Raw genomic sequence first — 26,581 nt, forward strand, 5'->3', positions numbered from 1 at the left:
GCCAAAAGACCAAGTAAAGGCTGCTGTGATAATGGAGAAGATTCTGATATTCATGAAAAGTACTGCACAATTTTTTGATGTCTTCAGACTTATGAAATATTTTTTCCTGATGCTCAAAGTAGAAAAGTTGGCCAAAAAGAAAAGGTAAAAAGAATATAAAATTTATCTGTAATTATACCATCCAGAGAGAATTATTCTTCACATACTGGGCTTTTAGTCTTTTTCTCTTGAATATGTGGATACATTTTATGTATAAGGTGGAAGGCTGTGAATGGAGTATGTTTGTGTTCCAAGATAGTACTACACCTTTTTGTATCCTTTTTACCTAACATTGTATTATAAATTTTTAGCATCATTAAATATTTTCAATATCTTAATTTGTCGAAGTTGTATTATAATCTGTCATATAATTATACCCTAATTTCTTTTATTATTCTCCTTATATTGGGCATATAGAGATAATTTGTGTCCAACAACATTTTAAAATAACAGTGTAATGGAAGTTCATTTACATAAATCATCATTTCACATCTTTTTTTCCCCCTTAGAAATGATTCTTAGAGTCACTCCCAAAAAGCATGAACTTTTAAAAAGATTCTTGATATACTGTGACAATTTTTTCCTCCAGGGAGGGTTTACCAATTTACATTCCTATCAGTAGTATAGAGAATACTCTTCACCTCATATGCTTATCATCATCTTATATTAGCCTCAACTGAAAGTAAAAATGTTAATCTTTCACAATCTGCATTTATTTGATTATTCGTGAAGCTGAATACTGTGTGTCCTATTTACTGAGGAATACACACACACACACACACACACAAACACACACCCCCTCCCAGCAAGTATTTAATATATTGTATTCAATGGCAGTTTTAAAAATTTTATTTCAATATATGTCAGTAAGCAAGATCTTGTCTAAAAATAATCACCTTAGCAGCAAATTTAGTCAAATACTTAAAGCATTTTTAAAGAGACTACATCTGGCATGCTTTCCTCAGAAAGACATGCTGCATGATACTATTCTTATGAGATTTTCATATCACCTTTTATGCTGGGCAAGTGGTAACTGTTGCATTTACCCTGGATTCCCCAACAGTGTTAAACTAGAAAACTTTCAAACCTGCAAACATCTGCTTTTGTCATCAAAATTAAAATACATAACTGAAAGGAAAGTTCTAGTTCACAAACTGTATAATCTTCTGATTCTGCAGAATGGAAATGAATAAACTTGAAAACATATTTAAAGACTGAAGCTCTAGTCAGCATATAGCTGAACACTGGAGAAAGGGTGAATTTCCTTTCAAAGTAAGCACTGGCATGACTCTACTCTCTAACAAGAAAAAGTAACATTTCCAAAAATTGGATCATCATTTCCACACAGATTTCTATGATTCTAAAAGTTCTTTTCTATACAGCTTGGTGGTACATTTTTATAAATTCCCCCCAAACCAGTAGTGATTGCATAATTTTGAGTGTGTATACCTGAGCATTTTAAATGGTCTTACTATGTATGATTTTTCAAGATCTTAGCTTATTCTTCAAGGATGTCATGTTTGGTCCCTAAGAGGACCAGATTTGAAATGTTTCTAATTTGGGAGAAAATAAGCTTTTACTTGAGGAAAAAATAAGGTCTAAGTTTTCAACAGATTGAAGGATAAACTGGCTTATAAAGAAGAGGGTTTTTTTTTTTTAAAGATTTTATTTATTTATTCCAGAGAGAGAGAGAGACAGAGTGAGTAAGGGGAGGAGCAGAGGGAGAGAGACAAGGAGACTCTGTGCTGAGTGGGGAACCTGACTTACGGATCAGTCTCAGGACCCTGAGATCATGACCTGAGCTGAAACCAAGAATCAGACTGTTAACTGACTGAGCCATACAGTTGCCCCAGAAGAGGGTATTTCTTAAGCCTTAGAAGAAGTTAATAAAATAATTTTATTGAATTCAAACATGACTTAGCTTCTAATATTAATTTTATAAATAGGAAAAAGATAGAAATTAAGGAGTCAATCCCATTTACAATTGCACCCAAAACCATAAGATACCTAGGAATAAACCTAACCAAAGAGGCACAGAATCTATACTCAGAAAACTATAAAGTACTCATGAAAGAAATTGAGGAAGACACAAAGAAATGGAAAAATGTTCCATGCTCCTGGATTGGAAGAATAAATATTGTGAAAATGTCTATGCTACCTAAAGCAATCTACACATTTAATGCAATTCCTATCAAAGTACCATCCATCTTTTTCAAAGAAATGGAACAAATAATTCTAAAATTTATATGGAACCAGAAAAGACCTCGAATAGCCAAAGGGATATTGAAAAAGAAAGCCAACGTTGGTGGCATCACAATTCCGGACTTCAAGCTCTATTACAAAGCACCTTCATTTTGAAGGTTAACTTTTAAAATTATTATTATTTAGCTTATAGGGAAATTTATTTATTTTTTTTACTTTTTTAAAGCCCCAGATCTTTTTTAATCAACAGTTATTTGAGTGTTTTCGTTGTCACACATTCAGTCTTAGATCCTGGCTTGTGTGGCCTCCAGCTATCTAATAAACGAGATAAAATAATGTCTGATTATCTGGAGCACAAGGTAATAAATCCTTTTACTTGGGCACATCCTTCTTCTGATTTGCAGGCAGCTTAATTTTTATATCTGGTCTTTAACCAGCGCTTGACGTGGAGCTTAATTTAGTATTTGAGAGGAATTTTATTTGTTTGTATATTTTAACTGTGGACCTTTCTGATTGTGTTCAAAGAAATTTTCATAGCTACTGTCCTCTAATGTTTTAAAACTAAGTATACTTTTGGTTGCTTATTACTTATTATAAAACCTTATGTGTTCATAAGGTTCTCAGTAGAGAATTCCTGTTTACATGTTAGCAGATACTCCAGAGTCAGTCCTATATAAGTCATGTATAATTGTTTTTACAAAATGAGATCAAAGGGCTTGGTCACCTGCTTGTTACACTAAATATCATATCTTTGACATTCTGTATTTTATAAATGTTGCTATTTTTCTAATTGACCAAGTAGTTAATGTTAGAGATCATGTTAGCCTGTAGAAAATTTGTATATGATCCTTAGAGTGTTACGAATCTTTTGAAATGAAATTTCACCTAGAAATCTAGATGTCCAGGGGCACCTGGGTGGCTTAGTTAGTTAAGCATCTACTTCTGGGTCAGTTGGTGGTCTCAGGGTCCTGGAATCGAACCCTACTCGGGCTCCCTGCTCCGCTGGGACTCTGCTTCTCACTCTCCTTTCTGCCGCTCCCCCTGCTTGTGCTCTCTCTCTGTCTCTGTGTCAAATAAATAAATAAATAACACCTAAAAAAAAAAAAAAGGAAATCTGGATGTCTACTTTCTCTTGAAAGATGGAAGGCTCTGTACTACTCTTAATCTCTGGGTCACAGTGGATAGAAGCTGATGGTAGCCCACATTACCTAACTTGTGGTCTTTATTTAATGTTTCCTTCACTTCTTGATGTTCCTGCCTGACTTCTGAAGCAGGTGAGTTTGCCAAGGATAGTGGACTTGCTAGGGTGGTAGTTTTTAATGAGGTTGCCCTGGTCTCTAAGGCAAGGGACAGAAAATAATGGGAATGTTTTCTAGATGCCACAATGTTCAAAGGGTGCTTCTAGTATTTAGTAGGGCTAGTCTCATGGATGTAAGGGTTTGGTAATGTTAGGGACATTGCTACACGTGGAAAAATTTTTATGTTATGCATTTCAGTTATTTCTTTGGATCGTGGGTGAAACACCTGTTTACAATTATTTGAGCCTAAAAAACAAAAATAGGCTGCACATATAAAAACTGTTTTATTCCATTTTGGTATACACTGATTTTCTAGGACTACAACTATTATATAATTTCACATTTTATTATTAGAGGCTCTATGATGAATTGTTCGCCATTTGGAAAATCATGTCACTGACAACAACATGGCTAATGGTATTTTCACCAACATACACAGCTCTAACTGTATGTATTTGTAGTTCCCTTGTTCAGTATTGAAAAAAGGAAAGTTCATGCTCCTTTGAAATCTTTTATGAATAAGGAATAGTTCTCAGCTCCTACAAAGAATAGTAATCATTTTTCATGTTTTCTTTATGTCTGTGGTCTGCGATTTGCCTTAGCATGTTATCTGGATTTCAGTTAATCTTATTTTTCCTTTTACTTAATGTGCTAATAAGTCTGGTTCATTGCTTCTTGTCTTAACACTGGATTTTATTCTCATGCTCACTCAACTGTCCAGTCTTTCACTTGCCTACTTTTCTTGTAAGACTACTTCTTATTACATCTCTTCATCTGGATTTACTCACAGGGTAGTAGGGCAAACATTGGAGGACTTCTGAGATGTGTAAAGATTCTTGTGTCAGAGCTCTTTATTGATTTTGAAAAATATGCTGAATAGAGGTTGGATTTAGAATCTATGAGTTTCATTTTAGGTTAGCAAAAGAGCATTGCAAAATACTTGTTTTAAATGGGAGGGGCTTTGTGCTTGATGAGTTTAGTGCTCTGGGTAGGCATCAGGATATATCTAAGTCCTGAGGAGGCTTACAGTCTTCTAGAAAGATACTACATAGAAATACTCTATCATTAGACTGAGAGGATGATGAAATATGCCCTAGGGTTTCAGAGGGAGGCAGGTTGGTATGTTTGAATGGAGAAAGGCTTCTGGAAGAGGCTGAAGAATTTCACCTCAATATAGAAGCCTGGGGAGGCTCTTTTTTGAGAAAGAGAGTTAATTCTCTTTTGCTCAAGAGTTCTGTGTCTTTTCCTCTTCCTTCGTTGAAGATGCAGAAGCTACACATGTAAGTGAGAGAGTCATGGATGTGAAATGTTGATTTTAGGTATTTTCTCCTCCTCTTAAACTCAGATACAAAGATATGACCTTGAGGGCCTAAACTATGCAATTGTTGCTCTTCAAGGAACTTGTAGCTGGCATCTCAGAACAAGGCATGACTAGTATTTCACTTCAGTCTAGTACATTTTCTTAGCTCTAATTAGAAAACAAACTTATGGAGATGGAAAATAAATTCAATAGCTCTCCAAAGTTTTTCCTTTCCTTGTTTGATTAGGTGAGTAGGGGGAATACTAAGAAAGGAGAAATGACTGCAATGAATTGCTAGCTTCCTTAGCTTCCCTTAGTTTACCAAATTTTACTCTTCTTGCATCTTGTATCACCATCACCACATGTGATTATATAAAACTTATAGAAGTTCTCTGAAGAGACTCATTTTCAGTTACTCAGCCAATCAAAGGCAAGCAAGGGTTAGTGAACTTCAATAATGTTTTGATTTGGGGAAAATCTTTTTCCTGATACAGTGGGACATACACTTCCAAGTGAGTACTCCAGATTTAATTCAAATGCCACACATTGAAATAGCTCAGAAAATTATGTGTTACAAAGCTCTGGGGAAACAGTGTTTTGTATATTGCAATCTCTTGGATTATAGAAAATCTAATTCTGAATTGGATCCGAATTATTTTATTTCATTAAAATCTGTCTTTAGGTGCTGTATTTTCTTTTCATTTACTACAGGTATTTACGACCTAGAAAACAGGTCGGAGTATTTCTTCAGAAGACATTTATTTAATTTTCCCTCGTCCAGAGGCACATGTCTGCTACTTGGTCCTGTTTTAATTGCTAATGTCTAAGCCAGGGCCCCAGGTTGTGGAAGTTTCTATATCTGGTAAACTGGCTTTACTCCAGGACAGAAAATTTATCAACAAATGAAACACCAGTGACTTCCCACACGTCCTGTGATTGCATTAAAAAATCCTTTCCCTTCCCACCCAGCTGAGAGTATGCTTGGAGAGTATGGAGCTGACAGACATTCTGTCTCTTCCTCCTCCACATTTTGTAAAATCACTGGTTTCTGTAGTCTGTTAGGCTTCTTATTAATAGTAATAAAATGTTCATTCATTAACTGTCTCATGCCTACGAACTAGATATTGTCACTCTCTTTCCCCTCAAGTTAGACTGTTTTTATAAAGTCGTGCTGTAGCACAGAAGTGAGCTGGAAAACTGATTTTGAGTCTGTAGCATCAGGTACTATTTAACCAGTGGGAGGGACTGATAAAATTAGCAAGTTGACTAACCACTTCCCTTCCTTGTGGCTCTTTAATATTATAACGGATACAGAAAAGTTCAGAAGGACTGGGCTAGTTTTCGAAACCACAGCACACTTTGGCAAAGAGGGAATGTACAGCAGAACGGGTAAGTTTCTTCCTTTTAATCTTTTAGAAGAACTGTAAAAACGATAAAGGGTAGAAGTTTTTAGGTTTGATCATGCAAATCATCTTTAGTAGTGTGTAGGCTGTGGAAAGATAAACCTGCTACGAGAAGGGGGAAGCAGAAGGTTTTCCGATCAGCAGCAGTAGCTCCAGGAACAGCAAACATGAGTGGGCAGAAGATTCAACTCCTGCAATATCTTCATTGCCCCACATAGGTCACAGTCAAACTCGGGGGGCAGTATTCTTGTACTAGTATAATTTTTGAAAGATAAGTTCCTGCATTCTTAGTTCTTGCAATCCAGACTTTGTAACTGTCAGTAGAGTCATTGAGTTAGCGAACCCAGATGTCCCTCTGGGTTCTGAAACAGCTTAAGGTCTTTAGTTATCTAGCCTGTGGTTTAAATTTGCATTGCTTTTAACTTTCTATTATGGAAAATCTCAAATACAAGCAGAAGTAGAGTGCACAGTGCCTAGATTGCCCATGCTCTGTCACACAGCTTCAGGAGTTAGGGACTCGGGGTCCACGTTTCATGCACACCTCTGTGGCATGCTCCCCACTTTAGTCCTGTAGCATTGCAATATTTTAAATATGCCAATTCTGAACGTTAAATGAAAGAGGCCAAGAATCGCCTCAAGGTTCCTATCCATTCAGTAGTATAAGTTTTAGAGAAATGTCATTGCAGAAAGCTGAATTTTGAGTCAACAAAAGCAAGATCAACTTTCTAGTTGTTTGGCCAATGGGAGTCGGAATAGAGGAGAGTAGTAAAGATTGTGGACTCTGGGGCTAGATTATTTGGGGTCAAATTTTGGTTCCATGCAATCCATTGTTTTTGAGGAAGCTTCCTGATCTTTTTCTACCTTGGTTTCTCACCTGAAAAAATGAAGATAAATGGAAGTATTGATTTTTTTGAGGCTCGGAGACAATGAGACCCTTTGTACGTGTAAAGACTTGGCAAGGTGCTGAGAACAGAGAGTGCTCACTCTGTTAGCTCCACAGCTGTTTGCTGAAGTGATTAGAGTGATAGAAGGGATGGGCTCTGTTTAGACAGAAAGCTAAACATGTGTCTGAGCATACTTGTTTGTTTTCTGACATTGTTTTCTTTTGATTATTTGATGATGTGAGACTGGAAAAAGTGTCCATGGAGACATCTTACTTGTTCTTGGGCTCCTTGCCCTTACTCACCAAATTAATTCTCTCTGAGAGAGAATTAAGAGTAACAGAGCTTGTCTCTTCCATTCTCTTTCTCTGAGGAAGAGGGAACAGAAATGTGTCTCTGCTCACGAGCAAGGAGAAGTCAAGTTGAGGGGGGAGTCCTGGGCTTCTCTCATCCCTGAGAAGGGATGTATTGTCAGTGGATGTATGCAATGCTGCTAGGCCTGGGAGGCTGCCTCACATCTGAACTCTTGTCCTTTCTCTCAGAGACAGACTCTGTAGGCCTACTCAGGCCTTCCAGGGCTGCAAGCTGCCTAGATACTTTTCTCATTAGTAATGAGGATGGTAAAATTCTGAAGTTGGCCACAAGTGGGGAAGTGAGGACCTTCCCCTACTCTGTGGAAATTCTTACTCTGTGTCATTAATATAAGTACTAATGACTGCTACTGACTGAGCGTTTACTGTGTACCTGGCATGGCACTGGGTGGTTTTCTCATTTAATACCCCTAGTATTCCTGCATGAAATTTAGTGTTACTATGTTCATTTTATAGATGATGAAACAGAGGCACAGAGAGATGAAGCAGCTTGCCTTTGATTACCCAGCTATAGGAGACAACCAAGATTTTGTTTCAGATCTGTCTGACTTAATCACTTGTTTAGAGCATTTGTCCCTAAGAAATCAGTTTGTTCATCCATATGCAGTCAAAATGCATCCACGATGTTGCTCTTAGACTTCCCAAGGTGAAAGTCATCACTGTTTCTCTAAACCAAAATGGAGGGAAAATCTTTTGTCTAGCAATAGATTTCCCACAGTGAATGTTCATAATGCCTAATTATAAGCTGGAAATTTGTCAGAAATCTTGACAAATAAAGAGGCTGGTGGGGTGGGGGTGGAGTTACTGCTGTAAGGAAGTAAATATTGAACTGAGAGAGGGAAAAAAAGAAATGCTCTTTTAGTAAATTAACCATGCCTCAGTGGTGGATTTAATTTTTAAGGCCATTTGTCTCTCTTGAGTTTTTGTAAACGATGGGTGAAATTCATCTGCGTCAATTTTTAAGAACATGCAGCCATGTTGTAAAACAAATGATAAACACTGATGCACTGCCGAAATAAAAATTGGCTGACTCTTCTGGGAGGTTCTGAAGAGAACTGGGTCATACACTGTCAGACATTTTCAAAACCTGGGATTGACTTTCAATGCTTTTTCTTTTAGATTACTGGTAAAACTGTAAAAATAGAACCAAATGTGTGAATGAAAGAAGAGGTTAATTTCACAACTTTGGAGAATTTTTTTTTTTTTCCTCCTCCAGGGGAGTAATGGTGTTTTAAAAAATTTTCCTTTCCTGAAAGGGACGCTGTCTGGAATTTCCAGCTAAAAATGAGAATATCACATATAAAATAATTGACTTCTCTTATCAGGCAGTCGGGGTGCATTCAGCAATCTTTCATCTTTATTTTTCCTTCATTGGCTACAGAACTTTTGTCATCTTGATAGAATCAGCCAAGCTTTACTTATAAAAACATTGGAAGAGATTTGAAATCCTGCTATCTTTTTTCAGAGAAAGTAGGGGATGAATGGAGCTGCGACTGCTCCAGGGAGGGAGTAAAGTTGGAAAAGATCATAGTTACAAAGCATCCTTGGATTCTTAAATTTTTGAGAAAGCAAAGAGGCTAGTTAGTACTGGTGACAACAAACCATTTTTTTGCAGAACTGTTCCATTACCTGTGTTTTCTCTAATGTCTTTATCTCATAAGAACACATAGCTGGTAACTTGTAAAGGATTCACAGTTGGAAATGTCTGTATCTCTGTATGGTTAGAGACAGAGGCAGAACAGCCATTAGGCTTGTCATGGTCACCTTCTTTAGGTACTAATATAATTTCTGATGGCTTTGGTCACCCCCGCCAGTGATAGGACACCAGTGCCCTCATGCTTCTGAATGGACTTTTTCTGTCCTCATCTTTAATATTTGTCACTTCTTTGATGTCACTGCTGTTTTGGGGGTTAGATGTTTTATTAAAAGTCTTGAATAAAAAAGGCATTTGTTTTTCCTTGACATGAGTCCTGTGTGTCCGTCTGTCTGTCTCTCTTTTGTTCTTTAGACTCTTTCATCACAAATTTTGAGTATCATCTGCCCTGGAGATTTAGAGATTAATAATCACAGCTTCTACCCTCAGGAAGCTTACAGACAGTGGGGGAGCAAAACTGCAGGAAGTGAATGAAGCTCTAGTTCATAGAATATATCCTGTCTTCATTGGACTGACAACATTAGGAAGGGGAGTGTGTGTGTTAATAAGAGATCAGAGAGCCATGGCCCAATTTCTCTCACTTTGTGATTTGGAGTATCTTACTAACCTTCCTAAGCCTCAGTTACTTTACCTGTAAAATGATATCAAACTCATAAGGGCTTTCTATGAATTGTATGACACATGTTAAAAATTTATATAGCATTCAGTGTATAGTTTGAGGGATCAGGGAAAGTCTCTACCAAAAGGTGGCTCACTTTAAGATGAATCTGAATGACATAGAATGATCTTTCCAAGTCACAGGGAAGACTTTCTAAGTCACAAGACTTTCTCTTGTGACTTTCTAAGTCAGAAGAAAGACTTTCTAAGTCGCATGTGCCAAGTGGTAAGGAGTTTAACTTCTCTGAGGAAGAGAGTAAAGGCCATCATGGTTGAAATGTTTAAAAACGGGAGAGTTGCTTAGAGGTGTAAGTAACAGAATCAAGATCGTGCTGAGCCTATTAGGTCATGGAGGGGAAGTTGCATATTGTTACAATTGTAATCAGAAATGATTGAAAGCTGACCCTGGAAGGATCTGAATACTACTTTTAAATTAGTTAAAAAGTAGAGAATAGGATCTCACAAAGCAAAAGACATAGAAACAGGTTAGAAAACTCTTAGTAGCTTGAAATAAGTAGTGCCAGTGGGGAAGGAGGACAGTGGACAGAACTGAGAAATCCAGTATAAGACTTAGGATTTGATAAATAATTTGATGTGAAAATAAGGGTGAGGAAAATGTTAATTCTGATCCTATGGCATGAACAGCTGGATCTAGGGAAGGTCACGTATGAGGATGGTGCAAAGTGAAAGGTGAGCAGACTTGGACATTTCAATTGAAATGCTCTTGGAACGTTGAAGGGAGTACATCAGGGAAGCCACTGATGGCACACAGATAGATGGTATTTGAAGATCTGGAAATAGATACGATCTCCTGGGGAGATGGTATGAAGTGAGAACAGCTGAGGAGGGCTCCGAACCCAACCATGGGAAACAACATGATTTAGAAGGCAGGTAGCGGAGAATTGGTGAGTGAAGGCGATGGATGGTTAGCTGTCAGAGAAAATGGAATACAGAAAAGATAGACTATTTAGGAGAAATGAAGGGTTATTCATGTCTAATGCTAATTAAAGAGCTAATAAATTACTAAAAAAATGTCATGGGATTTAGTAATGTGGAGCTTATTGGCACACAATAGACAGAAAATTTAATTTCTTTAAAATGTTATTGCATTTTGACATATTGCATTTTGACATATTGACAATCAGTTTTGTTATTGACTAACTTAGTATATCAGTGAAGACTGGAGTCATGTTATTTTCAGTGGCAGTATATTTATAAATTTCCTTATTTTATTTTCATGTAGCTGTATAGTACTCAAGGAAATAATAATTACCTTATTCATGTTGGTCTAAATTAATTTCCCTTAATGTGTAAATTACTTGAACTTAGCACTTTTTTCCTATTTGTATTTCCACTCTCCAGGCTGCTGGGTGCTGTTGCTAAGGGCACCTCTCTCTAGAGTGTGTCATTCACCAAGGGCAGTGGTTTTCAACCAGGGGGCAGTTGTATTATTTGGGAATATTTGGCAATGGCTGGAAACCTTGTGAAGATCACAACTGGGGACTGCTGTGCTATTGGCTTCTAGTGGGAAGAGGCCAGGGATGCTGTTAAACATCCAACAATACCCAGGACAACCTCATACAACAAGGAATTATTTGGCCCAAAATGTCAATAGTGCTGAGGTTGGGAAACAACACGGACGATGATGCACCATGTAGCACCTCCATGAGGCACTGGCAGTAGTAGTTCTTGACAAGAGATTTTCTGTAAGAGAGTGGGGATCTCTTTGTTCATTATCTGTGTTTTCAGTAAGTTGGTGAGCAAGTAATTTTTGAAATTTGCTGTCATTGTGAGATTTGGTAGAAAGAAGTGGATAAATAAAAATAAAGTACATTTGTATGAACTGCCTCTGTAGAATTAATTTTCAATATAGAATTTATCTACATGGTTAGAAATAGAGGGCAGTGCTCCACCCAATGGATGTCAGACTTTTTACATCAGAGCTGGAACCTTTTAAGTAAAGTTCCTATGCTGGTGTATTTTAGGGAAGTTTTGGAATTAAAAAATAATTTTAAAATTTATTAGATTCATTTTTTTAAAAAGCACTTTTTAAAAAAAAGATAAAGTTACTTTTTTACTCTTTAAAAAGAGTTAAAAATTTTTATTTTCACTTTATTATAAAATAATCTAAAATTATGTGTATGTATAAATATAATGAAATACTAGGTACATATAACCAACTTAGGTAACTAATATAACCACTATCAGTGCTGTCTCCTCTGTAACTCCCCACCCCGGAAGAGTAAACACAATTCTGAATTTTTGTTTATTGTTCTTTAATTTGTGTTTAAGTTTTACTACATACATACGTATAGGTAAAGAAGATCTAAAATTAGAGCTTTTCATATGCCTGTGTATTTGAAATTAGACCATTATCTTACACCATACACAAAAATGAACTCAAATGGATTAAAGACTTAAGTCTAAGAAGTTAAATTATAAAATTCCCAGGGGGGGAAAAATACAGAAGCAAACATTACTCTTGGCAATGATTTCTTGTATATGACACCAAAAGCACAAACAGCAAAAGCAAAAGTAAACAGGTTCTGCATAGCAAAGGAAACCATCAACAGAATGAAAATGCAGTTTACAGAATGGAAGACAATATTTATGAACCACGTATCTTATTTACAAGGAGTTAATATCCAAAAAATGTAAGAAACTCCTACAACTTGTTGGCAAACATAAACAAATAACCTGATTAAAATGGGCAAAGGACTTGAATAGCTGTTTCTCCAAAGAAGACAATACAGATGGCTAACAGGTGTATGAAAAGATGCTCATTATTGCTAAATATCAGGGAAATACAAGTCAAAGCAATGATATATCACCTCACAGCTATTAGGTGGACAATAAGAAAAAAATAAACAGAAAATAGCAAATGTTGGTGAGGATGTGGAGAAATTGGAACCCCTATGCACTGTTGATGGAAATGCAATATGGTGCAGCTGTGGAAAACAGTATGCAGGTTCTAGAACTACCATATGATCCACCAGTCATACTTCTGGGTACATATCCAAAAGAACTGAAGTCTGGATCTTAAGGAAGTTTTAGCACTCCTGTATTCACTGCAATATTCAGTTCACAATAGCCAAGAGGCAGAAACAACCTAAATGGCCATCAACAGACAAAACGGATAGAGAAAATGTGGCATAAATGCTCTGGAGTATTATTTCCCCATAGAAAGTATGTCCTGTCATATACTACAACACGGAGTAACCTTAAGTAACTTACGCTAAGTGAAATGAGTCAGTTACAGAAGGACAAATTCTGCCTGATTCCATATATTATCCAAGTGACATAGAGTCAAACTCACAGAGAAATAAAGCAGTAATGGTGGTTGCCAGGGGTTAGGGGTAGGGAAAAATGGGAAGTTGCTCTTCAACGGGTATAAAATTTCAGTCAGGCAAGATTAAAAAGTTCTAGGTATTCGATGTACATTGGAGTTATAGTGAATACTACATAACATTCTTTACATGACACTTCAGAGTTGTTATGAAAGTAGATCTTTTGCTGTGTGGGTTTTTTTTTTTTATTTTTTTATTTTTTGTAACCACAATTTAAAAAAAGTATCTGTGCCTTGAGGATGGATTTCCAAGGCAAAGGGTGGAAGGAATAAAACAAGTTCAGTGACTGAGAAACGTAGGCATGTGGTGAGGACAGAGACATCATTAGAAATAAGTAGACCTCTTTTATGACTGACTGTGCCCCTGGATAAGGATGAGCCTAAGATCAAAAGGGCAGGGTTTTAAACATGGTGATACAATGGAGGTTTTATTAACAAACACAGAGAAGGAGAGGAGACAAGGAATATACAGAGTGAGATTGATTTTGTATCTGTGCCTTCCTTCAGGAAGAGTGAGATACTATGTTCATTATCTGGATTTGCCCTTGTCCTGGCAGCAGGACACTGAAGAGTTTCTCTCTCAGGGCGGTTCCAGAGCGGGGTTAATCATGGTCAAGATGGCAGAACTGGAGATGGCTGTCTGAGGGTCTTCAGGGTGGTTTGGGAGTAGTGACTGCATGCAAGGAAAAGAGAGATACGACGTTTGGGGAATGCCCACAGATAATGTTGAGATTAAGAAAAAAAAATCATGAACTTTTCCTGTTGCTTTTTGTTTATTTTTATTTTAAAATGCTCTATCAGTTTATTTCTATTCCATATACTTCATCTGGCTTTACAGTATGCATTACTGTAGTCGATTAACATTCAAAACTAGGTTGTGACAGTAAATATGATATGGATTGATTCGTAATTTGTATGACTTGGAACAAATTTTTACCGCTGATTGAGAGGGTAATTATCCAAAAAACCCAAAGAGGCATCAGTGCTAGGCCGATTGTAACATCAGCAAAGTTGGTTTCCAGGTCTGCCATTCACCATTTCCCTTTTTGTTGGTTTCTTTGATCCTAAATTTCTTCCTCTTCAAAATAAAAAGTTGGTCTTAAAATCTTTTAAAGACATTTTCTCTTCCTTTGGAGCTTTTCTCTCTTTTAACCTTCACGAACATTTTTCCAACCTGTTAGGGCCTAAACCTGAGGGATTTCACACACAACTGTTAGAGTTCTACATTCCCTTTTCTCAGAGGCCTGCCAGTTACTGGTGCTAATGTGTCAAGTTTGTATTATTCACAGTAATTCACAATACGCTATTATTGGCGTAATGTATTCACGCCCAGATGGTATCTTCATTGGGGGCTTCATTGCTTGCAACTAAAGTGGTGTTTGAAGGGTGGACTATTCAGGTATCATGGCAGATGATATGTTAACATGGCAGGTCTATGTTAGTAGTATTTATTTTCACAAGTATATTTTTGGTCCATATTTATCCTAACCTCTGTCAACGTAACATTAGAAATGAAAATGTCTATATTTTTACATTTTTCTTGAGAGGATTTTTTTTTTTTAATTTTTAAAAATATTTTATTTATTGGGACGCCTGGGTGGCTCAGTTGGTTAAGCAGCTACCTTCGGCTCAGGTCATGATCCCAGCGTTCTGGGATCGAGTCCCACATCGGGCTCCTTGCTCAGCAGGGAGCCTGCTTCTCCCTCTGCCTCTGCCTGCCATTCTGTCTGCCTGTGCTCGCTCTCTCCCCCTCTCTCTCTCTGATAAATAAATAAAATCTTTAAAAAAAAAATTTTATTTATTTATTTGACAAGAGAGAGCTCACAAGTAGATAGAGAGGCAGGCAGAGAGAGAGGGGGAAGCAGGCTCCCCGCCAAGCAGAGAGCCCAATGCAGGGATTGATCCCAGGACGCTGAGATCATGACCTGAGCCGAAGACAGAGGCTTAACCCACTGAGCCACCCAGGCACCCCTTTTGAGAGGATTAAAAGAAAAATTTACTTATTTATCTCTGGAGAGAGCTTGCGCATGTGCACAAGTAGGGGGAAGTGCAGAGGATGAGGGAGTGAGAGAATCTGCTGCAGACTCTGCCCTGAGCCAGAGCCCACTCACCTGTGGGTTCAGTCTCTGGACCCCCAGATCCTGACCTGAGCCGAAAGCAAGAGTGGGTCGCTAAACCCACTGAGCCACCCGGGTGCCCCACTGGAGATGATTTCCAAAGAAATTTTTACTTTGAAAATAGTTAACTTAAAAAAAAAAAAAATTCAACTTGTACTTGAGTTAATTAAATGGGTCTTTAAATCAGTTTTTACGTAATCGCGTTGCTGTGTGGGGCACTAGGCAGATGCGGCAGCTGCTAGATGTCTCAATATTCCCATATGAAAAGTTACAGAAATAGTAAAGCTGATATTTTAGGATTACCTATAAGAAAACTAAAATTTTATTGAAAACATTATACCAGAACTCTGTCCTGTAATAACACCATGAATGAAAACCCAGTAAGAAGGAGAAAAAGTATTTTATATTGATAGCTTGGACTGAATCTGTTTAGTTCAAAATGCTAAGAGTTAGATTTGGGGCTTTTCTAGAACCCAACTTTTTAAAGTTTCAAATGAATAAAGATATTTATATAATTAAAATTCAGTTTATTATGAAAAACTGAATTAAGATGACAGCGAAAGAACAGCCTCAGGTGTGTGACTCTGCATTTTAAAGTGATACATTTAATGTTTATGCAAGAGTAAGAGGTTTTTTCTTTTAAATTTACTTTAAAAAGTGATTAGCACCTTCGCTGTACAGTTCCTAAGTTTTTTTTTTTTTTTGGTAACACTGCATAAAATTTGAAGTATTTTTTTTACTTCAAAATTTGACCTACTTAGAAAGTCCTGATACTTCCAATGTAATATATTCCCTCAGTTTTGTAAGCGCCTTTGGGTAATGTATTGGAGAGGCAAGTAATCTCATCAAGAAGCGTAATGGACCCTATCACATTTCAAGATATATTTTTTTCTACTACTTCTGCTTCAAATTTAGTTCTGTGTTTAATGATACCACACTCTACTGGCAAGGGTACTTTTCCAGTACTTTAACTCTCTTTGCATACAAATGGTGTTTTTGGTCTGGCTGCCATGGCAGATCTTTTCCTTGAAATTAGGTGACATAATTTGATTTTTTACAGTCTGGGGGGGGAAGTATTTGTTCATCTTGAGGGGTTTAGAGGAAGAAAGGTTGTCACTGAATAAAATGCATGGCTTGACACAATTTGGAAAATGGGTGGGTGCCAGCTCAAGAAGGCAGCAATAAGCTCCTGCTTGGTTGAAAAATATGGTTGGTCTGATGTAAAGAGAAGTCTGCAGGATCAATCATGTAGGGCTCTAGGCTGCAGAGAGAAAGTCCCCCCCGACCCCCCCCCCCCCCACCATTCGCCTTCACCTTAGCAAACACTCCTCCCCTGCTCCATTCCAGTGAGCTGCCTATTTTAGTCATAGATGTTAAATTTTGAAGGCTTCTCAGGAGACTCTTGTGACAAGTTAGATATTTTTTATTATCTAGACTTTTGCCAATGAAATACTTTAGGTCCCAAGAGATATTAAGTAACTTCCCAGGAGCTCAGGTATCACCACCCTAGAAGTCAAGTTTTCTTCCTCTTAGAGCAGTGTTTCTCCAGATGGAATGTCAAGGGTAAGATGTGATTTTAACTGGTGGAAGGCATACTTCTGTAAGAATCAGGTTTCCTTTGACTTACTTGTGCTTTAATGAAAAAACACAGTGAACCAAAGGATGTTTTAAAAGAAGGTTGTAGAAGCCACTGCAGAAGAATATGTCATGACATTGAAAATATTTTCTGTATGCTAAGTAGAAAAAAGATTATAAAGCAATGTGTTCATTTATAGGTGGGATTTTTTTTTAAAATAAGAATAAGGCATACCATAAGAACCAATTGTGTTTCTGTTTGCAGGTATCTTAAATAAATATCTTAATAAATATAAATTTTAAAGTTCTTATACTATATTCAAAACTATTCTAATTAAACAGTAGGTTCTATTAAAGCTTGGCACAACCTGATCTGTGCTTACTAGAAAAAAAAATGCTTACATAATTTGGAAGACAAATAGGATTTCAGGTATGTAACTGACAAAAAATTACTTTTAGGAGCAACAGTCATTTTATTAATGTTTGTGAAACTTCAGTTGAAAACTCTGAAATTATGGATTCTATTTAATAAAGAAGCACTCACACAATTCTTCATGAACCAGGCTGAGAAAAATACTGTCAAAAATATTAAGTAGAGTTCAAGAAATTAATTTGTTTCTTTAAAACTGAAGTTAAGAAATGAAAACATATTTGTTCTTTAGGTGAAACCACTTTTTCCTGCAGTGCAATTTTAATTTTTATTTTTAAAAGATTTTATTTTGACAGAGAGAGAGAGATCACAAGTAGTCAGAGAAGCAGGCAGAGAGAGAGAGAGGGAAGCAGGCTCCCCGCTGAGCAGAGATCCTGATGGGGGGCTGTATCCCAGGGCCCTGAGATCATGACCTGAGCTGAGGCTTTAACCCACTGAGCCACACAGGCACCCGTGCACTACAGTTTTTAAAAAGAAAATGTTTATTGCATGTACATTTGGATGACCATATAATACTCATTCTGTGTAAAATTGCTTAAAATAATATTCCTTCAAGTTAACTCATTCAGTTGGAACTTAACAGCTTCTCAATATAAGCATCAGAATTACATTTTAAGGTAATAATATTGTGAGCTGTTGTGTAAGTGATTTGAAGATATAATGTCTATATTCTCAGATGGAGCAAGTTAATGGTAGTTGAAGTTGAATTTTACAATAGAACACAAAGTTGTCTTTATTTTAACCTTATGCTAAATGTAGTTATAGCAAAAAACAATCTAGACACACATTTTTTTTTTTGCATAAATTGATTTAATCTTCTATTTTATTCCAGAGACTTACTTAGTTTTCATTTAGTATCCCACTGGGAATAGTAAACAACTTAATACTTTTCTTCAGTATTACTATCCAAGCATTTAAATATAGAAAGAGACCCAAACTGTGACTTCTACTGTATTTGAATGTATGAATTTACATATAAAATGTACAATAGTAAACGTGTGTATAGAGTGCATCACCATGTATCTTTACTTGTAACTTAATGCTACAGAGACAAAGGGATCAAAGTAAATCTGCCAGCCCGTACTCCTATTTCCCAAATAGGTACTAATGTTTAATAATGAGGGTGATCAAATGATACAATGGGAAAAGGTCTATTTTGTTAGTTAGGTGTTCTCAGATGATAAGGTCTTGTGTTTCCCTGTTCCTTCTCCACTACGACAAAATACAGTATAAAAGAAAATGGATTTTGTATAAATATTCTAACAGGATTTTTTGCTTATATATTTGACAAAGTAATTCATTTAAATATTTGGTGATTCTGCTGCTTTTGAAATCATATGTATTGTCATATGTTTATCTGAAATACTGAGATATTGAAAACAGAGGTCTTACCATCATTTGGAAATTTCCTTAAGGGGAAATTTCTCTTCTAAATTTTAAGAGCTCAAGCTGCAATTAAGTAGACAGTGTGCATGTGATTAATAATACTCCCCAGTCTGCTTGTTTGTTTACACTCCTGGGTCAGTGCTGCTGATTTTATGCACTTAATTGCCACTTGTGACGTATGCCCATGTGCACGGTTCTCTAATCATGGCTCCAGTGGGGACTCACTTGGCATATGTAGTTTTTATGCATCATTTCAGTCAGAAAATGAGAAAAACTTCAGATAATGATATTAAGTGTGTGATATGTTCGTTTTGGGTTAAGTCATTGCTGTTATGTGTGGTGTGGTTTGAATGAGAAGTCAGGACATTATGGAAAGGGAATTGGTCTTGGAGCCAAGGGGATTTTGGTTTTAAATGATACCATTAACTAGTGAGTGACATTCACAAATTGACTACATTTCTGAGTTCTCATTTATGATGTCTACTTTGTTAAGGTGTAAGTGAAAGTAAAATTAAATAATTTATGTCAAAGTTGACCCTAACCTTCTGGAAGGCATAGACAGTGTCTGGTCTCTAGTAATGCACAGTGTTTATGGCATAGTGAGTGCTCAGGAATTACTTGTTTGAATTAATTAAGGCTCTTAGAATATTGGTAGGCGTTCAACAAGTGTTAGTTTTATTCTCTTCTCTTTTTGGGGTTCTATATCTGGATGATTTACTAGCTCTGACTATTTCAGACTTAAGTAACTTTTGTGGGGGATCCTAATTTCCCACATATATAATATTAAGGGTGATTTTTGTCAATTGGTCTTTGGCACCTTCTCCTAAAAGCATATAATTTTACTGGATGCAATAGCATAAATTAGCCATTAAGAGATTGATGGTTTTTCACAGAAAGGGCAGAACACAAGCTCATGTAATTATTAAGAGTGTAGTAAATGTATCCCCACTGTAACATAGTCAAGTAGCTAGCATAATAATCTGTTAAGTTTTTAAAGATGGCAATGGGGTAGTTATGGAATGAGACCTTAAATTCTTTATGGTGAAGGCATAGGGTAGGAGTCCATGGTAGGTAGGGATTGTTAGCTGTCTACTAAAATCCATTCCTCCCTTGTTCTTTGGAAATGAAATTGCACATGAGCACATGGCTGACCAGGTAGTCCTTGTAATTCTCAGTCCCCATTTGAGGTAGGTGTGGCCATGTGACTAAGTTCTTATAAACAGATTGTGAGTGATGTGTGTCACTTCTTGGATCTGTGCTTTAAGATGTTTACTTGTTACTCTCTTGTGTTCTTCCCTCTGCTACTGGCTAGAACTTTAGGTGGTTTTGATCCTGCTTCAACCATACCATTTCTTGGAAATGTCAGGGCAAGAGGAGAAGAGAGTATTGGTCACTAAGGGCACTGCCAATCTGGAAGGCTACACAAGGGGAAAATGAACTTCTCTGTTGTTTAAACCACTGTATTTTTTGGTTTCTTTGTTATATAACAGGCTAAGTTAAACCCTGACCGATATGGGGTCCCATAGATTTTGGTTGATCTGAGCTCTGCCATTATGAGTAATGTGATCTGAGTCTCCAAGATTCAGTGCCCTCATGTGTTACATGGTACTATCTTGGGATTATGTAAGAGTTCAGAAGTTCGGCATTTAGGGGCACCTGGTGGGCTCAGTCAGGAGAGCATTTGATTTTTGATTCTTGGGGTTGTGAGTTCACTACACCTATGTGGGGTGTAGAGAATACTTAAATAAGCAAGACTTAAAAAAAAAAGTTCAGCATTTACAATATACCAGCTACAATGCTAAGTGTGTTCTGTCATTTAATGTTCAGGACCAATTTATAAGCTAGGGATTATTATCTGGATTTTATAAATGGGAACTCTGAGGAATGATGATTATAAATTACTTTCCCAAAGGTCTAGGGCTGGTAATGACACATTCAAGTGTTAATCTTAGGCTGTTTGATTCCAGAGCTCACAACCATAAGCAGTACCAACTGCAATTAGCACAGTGCCAGGAAAATACTAAGCATTCAGTAAATACTGATAGTGTTACTAATTCATTTGGCAAACACTAGTTGAGGGTCTTGGATAGGTCAGATAAAATGAATCATGCTGTGGGGACCTCAAGGCTGTCCTTTTCTTCAGATCCAACAGGTTAATAGTCTAGAAGATGCACACATAGACAAGTCATTATAGTATAAATCCTGCATGAGGGTTGAAGAGAAGTAGTTTTTCTGTGACAAGAAGGAAATATGGATCATTGAATCTTAGATTATCATAAATCCATGGACCATAACACTTTCTACCCTTTTACATTAAATTAATGCTTAGTAACTCAAGAACATATGTCAATATCAATGGAGACAGAGTGGTAATCTAGTTTTACCTATCTAAGTCTTGTGACTTCCCCAGGAGGAATTTTCAAACAATGGAAGGGTGGGATTCTGAATGGAAGATCTGTCAGAACCAATGTGCTCTCCTGGATGTTCGTCTGTGCTCTCCACTCCCTTTTCCATATTCCCCCATTAGGGAATCTGTCTTCATCAAACATTGTCCTCAGTTTTATTGGAATAGGGCAAAATATTTAAGAGCCTGCATTTCTAAGTGATGTTTCCTGCTAGGAAAAATAATATTTCTTGCTTATCTGCTTATTCTTTAGGGCAGAAGGACCTTTCCTGACCATTTGGGCAGCCCCTTTCCCTCCTGGCCATTCTTGTCTACTGGACTCTGTGTTGTTCTTTCATGGCCTCACTTTTTATAATTCTCATCTTCTTCTTATTTTTTTTTAATCTTCTTTCACTTGTACCCTCAACCGTACGTGACACACAGCAAAAACCTTGTTTTCTCTCTGGTATGTACTGGTCTGCTATGCTAATGCCTGACAGTAGCAGGTGCTCAATAAATAATTTGTTGAATAAGAAAATGTATGAATGATACTAGGTTTGAGTAAAAGAGAAATGAATTTTCTTGGTTTCTTCTACATTCTATACCAACCTTGAAAAACTAGGAAACTGGAAACATGTTTTGGAATAGTGGATTTCTGCTTAGATGCCAGAAAGCTAGATTCAGATTTACTGGTCCTTTTCTCTCATTCTGCCAAACCATGTGTGTCCAGAGAACCATATTTAAATCCTAAGCTAAATAAAGTATGACTCCTCTTTTATCATCAGGTTTTCTGCTCTGTAAGGCAATAGAGAAGTAGTGATCAGTAGCCATTTGAATGGCATGGAAGTCTGTTCTATGCTATGGAAGATAAAGAGGAGCAAAGTTTCTGATCCCTAAGGTGAGTGCCTAGTAGATGAGAAGGTAAGATATATAGGTAACACACCACGTGATACAGAACACATAAAAGTAAAGGTATAATTGTTTCAAGTTTCAGGAAAGGAAGCTGGCTCAATGAGCTGAGTTGATCAGGAAAATTTGAATATGGATGGGGGTTAAAGGGGTACTTTCTGGGTCTTGAGAGACTGTTAGAACAAGAGAAGTAACTTGAGCCAAGGTGAGTAGGCTGAAACACCAGCTTGAGTTCATCCCCACCCCAAGCAGGCCCCAAGGCAAGGATTAAATTTAAACTATTTAGAAATAGTCCAAGAAACTCTAATAGGGAAAATGGGAAAGAGAGTGGAAGACAGTGGGGGTGACAGTGTGTATGGGGGAAGATACCAAGTAAGTTATTATGCTGGATAACTAAAGCTTAATTCTACTGGTAACTGAGGAGGGAAATGCACAACATGCACATCAGAAATATTCTATTCAGGGGAGGGAACTGAGATATTTATATGCCAACTCTTGACTCTAGCCATTGGTTGAGGACTGCTGGGCAGGACTCAGGGTTGGGCATGTGGGGGCGGTGAGGGCGGAGGTTTATGTCCCCAGCCCTTCTGGCCACTGGAAAAGAAGTACAGGCACTGGCAGTTGGAAATTGAAGTCTGGTCAGGATTTTCTGCATGGTAGAGGCAAGTAGATGTGGGAGAATCCATCAATAGTATCTACTATAGCATGTTTTCAGAAGCAGATCTTAGTGAAGCAGCTTTAGACATGCTCCCAAACTGCATTTATGTGGTTCTGAAGTTTGTAGCATTTGTAAGAAAATAACAGAGAGCAGTAAGACACATTTAACTAACAATGAGTAATTTAGGAGTCTTTGAAATTGACCAGTAGATTCTGAAGCCTTTCTACAGCTCTGGGGTCTCCTCACCTACCAGTTTTTATGCCACTGCTGAATATTTTTCTCAAACACCTTTTAATCAAGGCACTTCCCTACTCAATGACTCTTGGATGGATACTAGTGCTGGAAAGGAAGTTTAACTCCTGCCAGTCTTAACCAGACTTTAATTCAAGACTTTCGTTATCTTTTCAACTATTTAGTTTCATCAGTATTTTCAAAAATAGCAATCCTTCACTTCAACTGTGTTGTATGTATACTCACTCTGCTTTCTGGCTCCTGTTATTCTGGACATGTGAAACATGTCTCAAATCAAATTTTTCCAGTTCTACGTGTCTGCTTCAGGAGTCCTCTTAATGCAGCTGTCTCTTTATGGTCATTTGAACCAGCAGTGACCTCACGCCTTGTCCTCACTGCACAGTTCACATTGTGACATGTCTTGCATTAATTAGTTGAGTTGTTATTTCTCACTTTTATTATTAAACTTGTTGTGTGCTTATGTCTTGGGTCCCCAGCTAGATTGTAAACTCTTTGAGAGGGTCGGTGAGACTACCTGTCTTGAAGCCATACGTCCTGGGTTCACCCACTTCTGAGTTTCGTGTCCATGGGCAAGTAATTGATACCTCCATCTGCATGGACATTGACACTGATCAGTCGAAGACAACAAAAGGCATGCGCATAAATGAGACTTCTACCTGATTCACAATAGAGAAGACTCGGTACAATAATCACTAGAACTTGACTTCTGTAGAAGTAATGGTAATTGTTAACAGTCAAATTTTTTTTTTTTTTTTTTTTGTTAAGTCAGTGCTCTTCTTGCTATACTGTGTCATTTTCTCACAGTAGGTGCTTAGCTGTCCTTGGACTCCAAAAACCTTTTCTGACATTATAAAATTGTAACAATCGTAACAATTAGAAAATTTTAACAATCAACAGTGATATTTTCAAAACAGTAATCCCACACAGAAAAACAATGTATATCAGTTGCTAACACCAAAAATCATTGTGTGAAAAGAAAGCTATGAGTCTGTGATTCTTTACCTGGCCCGCCGTACTTTCTAGATAATTAAAATACTTGAAGTCATGCAAAAAGTACAAGTAGAGAATTATTTCTGAAGCAGGCAAATACACACACATATGAAAATGACAATGTTACAAATAAGTTAGTCTCTGTTAGAAGTTATAATTCTGAAGAAGGATTAAAAAAACTTCATGCAAAAACAATTTCCTCAATTTAGGTAAAATTTTTAGGACTTTGCTTTAGTTTACATTTGTATTTCCAACTAGTTTAAACATTTTAACAGTATTATGAACCAATTTTGATGGTTAAAGACTTCTTAATTCCTCTAATGAACTTTGTTCCGGCAATCTAGATTACTTAGAATGTGAAATTTGTAAAACCAAGTCTACATAGAGTATTTTAAACATCAAAGAGGAAAAAATTTCACTGTTTTAACCCTGTTTCATTCATAGGCATGTAGGTTTGTTTAACTAGGTATAAGAAAGGAAATTCTTCTTATGAGAATAAAGTTCAATGCTGCTCTGTATTTACTTAAACTTTGGAGAGTTTATAGTAAACAGTAATATTTGCTACAAATATAGCATACTTCCTCCTAAAGTGATATGTGACCTGCATTTAAGACATACGAGTGAATTTTAAATTCCTTTAAGATGCAAAAGTTTTGGTAGCATCTGTAGATAATTGGAGAAAATTCTACTTTATGGAAAAATCTTAGGTGGGTCTGACCTGGAAAGAATATTCTGTTAGTGCTTTTTGTGTGCTAGATTTATAGCAAAAAGTACTAGAGAATATATAAATCCAGAATGTAAGTTATATATATATTATTGATATGAAAACTCTCTAGCCATTATTTTCCCTTTTATTCAAACTGTCTCCCAATTTAAACCCAAATTGTGGAGATTATTCTGAGTTTTTAATGGATGAATATGAAAACATATTTTGAGTCATTGAGTCATTAGATGCCTTCTTAGTGTCATAACTTAAGTCCGCTTTATAAGGTAGGTTTTACCTGTGTGGGCAGATGTAGGAACTGAGGCCCAGAAACATTAGGAATCTTGTGCCAGGTCACATGGATGAGAAGGAGATTAACTCCAGATCCCAAGGTCCTTATGCTAGTTAAGGTCTCTACATCAATCATATCATTCATATTTTATTGCAAAATCGTAGGGTTACTGAGGGTGAGCAGAATTATTTGTAAAGCTGGGGTTGTTTTATACTGTTTGGAAAGAATCAAAGTATGTCATTTCTAGGACAATGAAATGTTCAGCCCTTTATGCAGTATTCATTTTTCTCTACCCAGTGTACATTTATCCTTGGTTTAAACACCCATTTCCTTCAAGGTCTTTCTAACAAGACTGCAGATTTCCCCAAAAATATATTGTGTCGGTGACAGTTTATTCACCTTACTTACATAGTTCGAGGAACTGCTTATTTAAATTTAGATACTGTTTCTGATGAAATGTTTTGACAAAGTAATACCAGCTTGATACTATTTAAAATATTTTGACAGATGGGAAAATTGTTTCAGTCTGAGTTGAGCAATACTTTATTGCAGTATTTTGCCAGTCAGAAAAAAATGGGAAAGGTAGCCTCACTGTTCCTGAAAATAGCATCCTTCCATTCTCCTTGAGAACAGAAAGGCCTCCATTCAGTCACAGATTACAGTATGTATGGCATGTATGTTAAGAATTCATGCAATTTAAATGGAGGGAACATTTGGGGATTATTTCCAAATAGGGAACATTTATTGTTCTGTAAGCAAACAGAACCTAAAGAACTTTTAGGAAAATTTGTTTTTATAGCACTTCATTAGAACCTTCTCATGCCCTAGTGAGTTTGTTCTCCATTAATGATGCTACATCACTAGGATTTAAGAACTGCTTTGTTGAAAAAAATAATCCTCAGATACAAATACTTTTATGTCTTGAATTTTGGGGGATGCTATTGTAATGAAGGTATTTTTTAAAACTTCCAGATTAGTTGCAAAGGAGTAAAATATAGGTGACTCTTGCTTTAGTTATATTAAGCAAATGTGTTGAGGATACGGGAGGGCGCAGTTCTCAGAGTGTGGCCACTGGACCAGGATCATCAGCATCACCTGGAAAGCTTGAAAGAAGTACACATTCTCAGGCTTCACCCCTGGCCTTCAACCATCTGCATTCATTGGGGATGGCTGATCATCAGGCCTTCCTGATCTTTCTGATGCTTGCTGTCGTTTGAGAGCTACCGAGATAGAATAGAGGCTTTCAAACTATCTCACAGAGCTCCTTTAATTTTGCCATCCAAAAGGGGAAGGAATTACTGGGGAATGATCAGGAAAAGTTTCCCAGGCTCCCCTCATGACTTTGTCAGCTAGAGGAAGCTTGGTTTTCTGTTTCATATATCATGAGTTTTAATGTTGGGTTCTGCCACTAAACACAGTTTTAAAAAACCACTGGGATACATTTTGCTTTGGAGGAGAATGTTTGGTGGCCCAGGAAGTATTCCCAGGGTGACAGGATCTCTTAGTGTGTCCGTATCATTCTAGCCAGGTGGTCTTGAAATTGGGTTTGGTCAGTAAAAAAAAAAAAAAAAAAAGAATTGGTCTGTGCCTCAGCAGTAGCTTCTTGCTCACCAGACTCCCAAGGAACATATGAATAAATCAGAATGTCTCTTTTATTTTTCAAATTACAGTGAGAAGCATAGAAGTAAATGATGCTCATATTAACATGATGCTCATGTTAACCCCTCCCATCTAG

General features: G+C 37.0%; 1 protein-coding gene across 14 annotated transcripts in view; it reads left to right on the plus strand.

Annotated features, from left to right (window-relative positions):
* HDAC9 (histone deacetylase 9) overlaps positions 1-26,581 on the plus strand; it is a 940,182-nt gene that overhangs the window by 189,170 nt on the left and 724,431 nt on the right. The window contains exon 1 of one of the 14 annotated variants that reach the window (XM_059171297.1): positions 5,654-6,228. The exons of the other annotated variants lie outside the window; for them this stretch is intronic. Within the exon in view, the coding sequence (XP_059027280.1) occupies positions 6,213-6,228 (16 nt within the window). The 5' untranslated portion in view covers positions 5,654-6,212. Of the gene's footprint in view, positions 1-5,653; positions 6,229-26,581 lie in introns of those variants that run through there. 14 annotated transcript variants of the gene reach the window in all.

This window comes from Mustela lutreola, chromosome 4 (assembly GCF_030435805.1).
Source record: "Mustela lutreola isolate mMusLut2 chromosome 4, mMusLut2.pri, whole genome shotgun sequence".
Taxonomy (NCBI): Eukaryota; Metazoa; Chordata; class Mammalia; order Carnivora; family Mustelidae; genus Mustela; species Mustela lutreola.